This window comes from Capsicum annuum, chromosome 4 (genome assembly GCF_002878395.1).
Source record: "Capsicum annuum cultivar UCD-10X-F1 chromosome 4, UCD10Xv1.1, whole genome shotgun sequence".
NCBI classification, from domain to species: Eukaryota; Viridiplantae; Streptophyta; class Magnoliopsida; order Solanales; family Solanaceae; genus Capsicum; species Capsicum annuum.
The window spans coordinates 13,987,650-13,994,555 of NC_061114.1; the positions used below are offsets into that span (position 1 = coordinate 13,987,650).

At 31.3% G+C, this 6,906-nt stretch overlaps 1 protein-coding gene across 1 annotated transcript; it reads left to right on the forward strand.

Moving 5' to 3' along the window:
* Positions 1-2,757: 2,757 nt before the first annotated feature.
* Positions 2,758-3,504, forward strand: LOC107869097. The gene is made up of 2 exons (XM_016715670.1): positions 2,758-3,108; positions 3,304-3,504. Exons 1-2 carry the CDS (start codon positions 2,758-2,760, stop codon positions 3,502-3,504), a joined length of 552 nt encoding a protein of 183 aa, XP_016571156.1.
* Positions 3,505-6,906: the final 3,402 nt, after the last annotated feature.

Here is a 6,906-nt window from a genome sequence, read left to right on the forward strand (position 1 = left end):
GTTTTGCAGATGCTTTACCAAACAAGATCAATATTTTTACTGTTGCACCCAAGATACTTGATACGAGGTATTTGTTTAGAATGACACTAATTTCATATTGAAGTCATACAACCAAATATTTATTTGAAGCTAAACTTAACAAATACTATTAAGGATTATTTTATTTATAAATTTGGGACTTGATTATCAATTAGTAATAACATATAATATTATTTTGAAAATATTTATGTAGCATTTATAACTTGGAATTGAATTTTAAAATATATGTTTTAAAAAGGTAATATGGCAAGGCGTAGCCGCAACCCTCAAAATAGTGGATTGGACTAGCCATTTTAAGGTCCATCAAAATAATGGGCTAGTTCGACCTGATCTTCAAAATTGAATCCGAATCTAAATAAAATAAGTAAAAATTACATATATAATGACATGTTTATTAGGAATTACTAAAAGTTTCAACTTCTTTACAAATATAGTAAAATTTTAATATTTGGCCATTGATGATACATGTTAATTAACTTAGATATATATTAGGGATACATGTTTGAAGTAAACTAATCAGCACTTTTTAAGGGATTTAACGGATAAACCCGCATTAAAAGTGCAGTTAATCTAACTAATTATGGTTAAAATACAATTAAATCCCATGATTTATGGCTATTACCTTGTTATTTCACCATTCTAATCAAAAGCAACATTCATAATCTATTTGAAAATAGCAAAAAAAAATTACGACTTCTGCAAAAAATTTCGACTTTCATTTTTTTTATTTGTTAATTTTTTTTGGTTATCTGAAATGAATATTTCAGTCTTGCTACGTCATTCTGGTGTTTGGGTTAACGAAATCAATTATGTGGGCTATAAGAGCGATGTAATTGTGATCAGTGAACATGATACTTATGAAAAAATGATTTTGACAATTGTCGGAGAAATGAAAATTGATGAAACTAGGAAAAAAATTGAAGCACGTTACATTGTCGAAGGAAATGCTGGTCCGTTGTTGATTCGTAACGAAATAAGTGTGAAGTTGTATATCGAGATTCAAAAAACTGAACGTGATTTTGGGACGTATCCACTCATCATCACTACATTAAATAAGTCTGCTAGTGAAATGTTATTTGATAGGAATATTGGTGCAGTAATGTGTTTGGAGAGTCTATCAGAAAGAGGTGCGAAATTAATTAGTTACAAATCTAATTCTACTGCTCCTTTGCCTTTGTTAGATCGAAAGGGGAACAAGATCATTACTGACTGCAAACATAGCGATGTTAAGGTTGGGCAAATCTACAAGGACAAGGGTACTCTAATTCCGGTTATGAAAAGGTTTGCAATTCATCATTCCTTCAACTTCTATGCTAAGAGATCAGATAAGAAAAGGTATTTTATGGATTTCTTTGTATCAGCTGTTGTTAATAATATTGACGTTAATCTAATTTTGTATCTAATATTTGGAAAATTATCATTTTATAGAAATGTCATGACGTTATGTTAATTAGGCCGAGATCCATTTTTATGATAAAAGATACATTTTTCTCATCTTGTATCTCAGTGTATATATTGCTGTGTAATTATGTATCTTGTTGTGTTTTAGTCATGACTTTATGTTAATTTGATCGAGATACATCTTTATGATAAAATATATGTTTTGATCATCTTGTATCTAGGTGAATATATTGATGTGTAATTATGTATCTCGGTGAAAAAAACATCAACAAATTCGCTCATGATCAAGTTAGAAGCCAAGATCTATATTGATGTCTTATTATACAGTTTGATAGTAACTGAAGTTTAAAAAGTTGAAGTTTTGTTTTCATTGATTCAGTTATGTCTTACGATGCCGTTTAGAGGATTGTGTTTGAACATTTAAAGCATCATGTCAGCGAGGGACTAAACTTTTTAAAGTTAGAACTTTTCAAGATGTGCACACTTGCCCATTGAAAGATCGAGTTTTTACTCAACTTAAAGCTACAGTTGGGTTTGTTAGTGGTTTTTCTACTCCAAAACATGTCAATTATAAGAGAATACACACTTCGAATGATATAATCTAAGATATTAAAAATGCTTTTAGTGTGGACATTAACTATCAGAAGGCTTGGAGGGCTAAAGAACGTGTGGTTGAGATGTTAAGCGGGAAACCTGCGGATGGTTATCGACAAATGGCTAGATATATATACATGTTAAATTCGGTATATCCAAGTTCACATATTAAAATGCATAAAGCAGAAGATAATAAATTCATGTATTTGTTCGTTGCATTGCAACCTCTAAAGAGTGGATTCGAGTATTGCACACTTGTAGTTGTTGTTCATGGTGCGCATTTGAGTGGAGCATATAAAGGTACATTTGTTTCTGCAAGCACTTTTGATGGAGCAGGTAATTAATATTTATTTTTAAGTACAGTTATTTTGTCTTGTCATTTTAATAATAATTAGTATTTATTTTTGGTTGAAAAATAGTTGACATGTATCAGCCTAATTGATTTTTATTATCAAAATTATAGGACGCATTCGGACGCTTGCGTATGGTGTTGTTGATAGTGAAAATGATAATTCGTGGACTTAGTTTTTCGAGAATTTTAGAATTGCTTTTGGAGATCGCGATAGTATGTGTGTTGTATTCAATAGTCATGAAAGCATAATAAAGGCTGTCAGCATTGAATATCCAAATGTGCCGCACCTTGCATGCATTTGGCACTTGTGGAAGAATGTTTGCACAAACTTCAGAAAGAGTAAATATAGACTTAGTGATATTTACTATGCTATGGCAAAGGAATACCGTAAAGATGAATTTGAATTTTTTTTGAATCAAGTTGGGAAGATTGATCAGAGGGTAAAGTCTTATCTTGAGGTTGCTGGATTTGAAAAGTGGGAATGGGTGTATGCACCTGCCAACAGAGGTAGAATGATGACCTCTAACATAGCAGAGTGTATAAATGGTGAGCTAAAGCAAGAACGTGAGTTGTCCATAATCGAATTTCTAGAAGAGGCCAAAAAATTATTTGGAAAGTGGAACTTCAAGAATAGAGAAAGAGCATCTTATGCAAACACGTCACTGGGTAGTAGATTTGAAGGAATTCTTCAGCTAAATACTTCAAGATCTTCAAGGATTAAGGTGATTTTATATGTTTAATTTTTTTTTTTTACATATTATATAATGTTTTCTTGATATTACAGTAGTATATATTTTAAAAATTTATTTCTATAAAATGTTACAGTAAATACATCAATTTTTTTTAAATGATACAAATATATCGTAAAGAAGAGCAAGATGTATCTATGTGTTAACATATAATGTTTAATATTGTAGGTTAGTGCGTCATCAACATATATTTATTCGGTTTACGATGAAGACAGAAAGTACATAGTATGGCTTGATAGGAGGACTTGCAGTGGCGGGATATTCCAATTGGATGAGATAACATGTGAACACGCAATTGCAGTTCTAAAAAGAAAGCATGTAGTTGATATGAAGCCTTATTGCTCTGAGTATTACTATCCTGAAACATAAAGAAATACGTATGAAAAATCGATGTTTCTAATGCCCGATAAGAAAGAGTGGTTGTGCCACAAGAAGTTATAGATGGATTTGTATTACCACCTAAATACAAACGTCAACCTGGAAGGCCAAAAAAAAACAGGCACAAGAAATCAAGTGAAACAATGACATCGAGCAATAATTATTGCGAGAGATGTGGTTATGAAGGTCACAATAAGCGCACTTGCAACCTCTTTCCAAAGGAGGAGTGAAAAATGTAGTTGACTAATGAATAATGTTGAATAGTTCCTTGGAATGTTGCTTAATTTTTTAGCTATTTTGTTCGACATTTTAGTTGATTAGATTCTTATTTTTTTATGAAATTTAGAAAAAGACTTTTACCGAAACAAATAGCATTCTTTGTTAATTTGTTAATTAGTTATATATATTTTGATGGTGTATTTTGTTGTGACACATAAAATAAAAATTTAGATATATTGAACTGACAATGTTATTATGCATTCTATTAGTAGTTCGGCCATAGTGAATGATAGAAAATAGATACATTCTTATAGTATGTATCTCCATTAAATTTATAGATTCAATTTTAATAAATATGTATCATTTGTAAAATATAATTTGTCAATATTATTAAGATTTAGTAATATAAGTTTTGCTAGAATTTGTTATGCAGGTTATAGTCAAACATCTTTTTCGATTAATAAAAAGGGTTGTAGATACATAAAAATGTAATAATTTATTGGTTACTATGATTATATAGTAAAACAGTTTCCTTATAATAGATACATACAATTTGAGAAGATGTATCTTATATAAAGTTATAGTTACAAGATCTAATAATTTGTTTTACATGTAAAATGTAATATGTAATATGTTAATATTTTTAAGACTTAGTTCTATTAAGTTATGATATAATTTGGTATGCATGTAAGAGACAACATGAATTATCTATAACAAAAAACTTTTATAGATACATAATACGACAATGTTGTTATGGTTAATACCTATATTGTAATATATCTTTCTTTATATTAGATACATAAAATTGTAAAATACAGTAAAACATTTATCCAATACAATGTCTGTATGTTGACTGGAAAAAATATCATAACAATAACATAAATATATCTTTATTTTATTTAGCATTGCATTAGAATGTTAATGCAAATAGAAGTAATTATTCATTAAAAAAACTTAATGTATGCTTTTCTAAACACTACTAACATCATCAAAGTTTATATCAACAGCATTTTTAATAGTCTACTAGCCAAAAAATCAACAACTACTGAATACGCAAAACACGATCGGATTCTTTTGATGTGAACTTCATCCTTGGCCTTGGTGGATCGTCATTCTCACTAACGTATCTATTCTCTGCTTTTATAAATCCGTACTTACACAAAAGACTAGCATATCTCAGGTGATGGTAGTAAGCATCAATTCTCGAAGATGGAATGTCTAATTCCTCGCTCAGATACTCGGCATATACAACTACAAATACACCACAATCCCTGCATAAAAAATATTAATTTAATTAGAAAAAAATATAAAATTATAAGCTAATGAAACCATCTCAAAAAGTAATGTAATGCGTACAAACTTTCACTTTCTTGTTGTACTATCTTAGATATGTATTCCACTTGAAATGGATCACGTTCGGTCTTTTCCTTGTGGGGTACCAGTGCAGTCCAGTTAGTTAGTACCTTTTGCTAAAAAAAGTTATTGTACAAAAAGTAAGTAGGAATCATTACAGCCAACTTTTCAATCTTACTTGTTTGTGTTCTTTTTTGTGAAGAGGCCATTGAATCATACACACAAATGCATCAATTCTTTAATGCAATGACTGCCAATATCCAGTGAAAGGCACCATCATAATTAATTGGGACAAAGACCTCATCAAACAAATGCCAAGGCTGACCTGCGCATGGACTGAATCCCTTGATGGTGTTAATCAATTCTATCTCCATATCAGCAACCTCATTAGTCTTTGCATATGCGTCTTGTGTGTCAAGATCCTTTCCAGCATCATAGTAATTCACATATGTCTTATCAATGTACACTTTGAAAAAATAATCTGTGGTAGTGTATCTCTTGCTTGGAAAATTCTTGTTCTTGTATTTCTTCCTCAAGTAGTACATGATGACATCCAAATTGTAAGACCCTGTAAAAATTTCTAGCTTAATTCAGTCCTTTAGGCTTGATAAGGGGTCTTAGACTTGAAAAGTTCTAGCTAAGTTTCCAGACTTAGTTTATTTTAGCCTTCGAAAATTTGCAATCTCATTTTGGGACCTTAAAGTCCTTTAAAGGACAATATTTTTATTGATTCATTATCAAGGAGGTCAATAGGTGTCCCGGAAAAGTTTCAAATTTTTCGGACCTCGTTTAGACCTTGTTTGGAATCCAAAAATAGTAAGTTGACGCGTTGTCGGTGCGTCGCGTTGCCAATTGCACTGATAGATAAAATTATCCTCAACTCAAGCCAAATTCCAGTGAACCGTCGCGATGTCGGCGCATCGAATTGGTTATCGCGTTGGTACCATCGACGTGCCGCGTCGTCTGTAGCATCGCTGGACACATTTTTCTATCTTCTAAACTCAAGTCTATAAGGGTAATTAGGTCTTTTACCCCCGACCTTCAGCCCTCATAACATGAAATTTATCCCTATTTTGGCTAATTATTGTCATTCTTTCACAATTGCTCAAGAACAAGAAAATCCTAGGTGATTAATTTCAAATCAAGAACTCAAGATTTTTTCATTTACTCTCAAGAAATTTTCATCCAAGGTATGTAAAGTGTTTATCAAATGATCCCTTTCATCCTTGGAGCTCAAGAAATAAATTTTTAAATCATTAATTGTGTATGGAATGTATTCCATCCATGTTAATGTTAATGTATGGTTTCCAAGTTGAAAACTTTATTGTATCCCATGATATTATGATAGCATGTATGTTGAAATTGAATTCGCTTATGTTGATCTCTTGAATTATGAACTAAATATGATAGTCATGATGCTATACCATGTTTTCCATGCCCAAGTACAAGATTATGCCCTCTAGGTGTTTGACAAAATGCTTAAATGAATAAATTGTGCAATTGTGACTCAATTGTGATCTAAATGATGATCCCATGCTATATTAATGTGTTTAAGTTGACTCCCATGCTAAGGCTATGCCTTGTGATTGATGGAATGCTCATGAGATTTGATTTGTGAACTTATTATATGTTAGAATGCATTCCTACTCATATACAAGATTATGATTATCAAGTGCCTCATGAAATCCCTCAGAGATTGTATTATGAATTGTTGATTATAGTCGTGTGTTCAAGAAGTGTCATGTCCTATTTATGTTCATGCTATCGAGTCCTGGGGGTATTTCATATCCGACAATTTAGTTGTGTGCCTAGAGCCAGTGT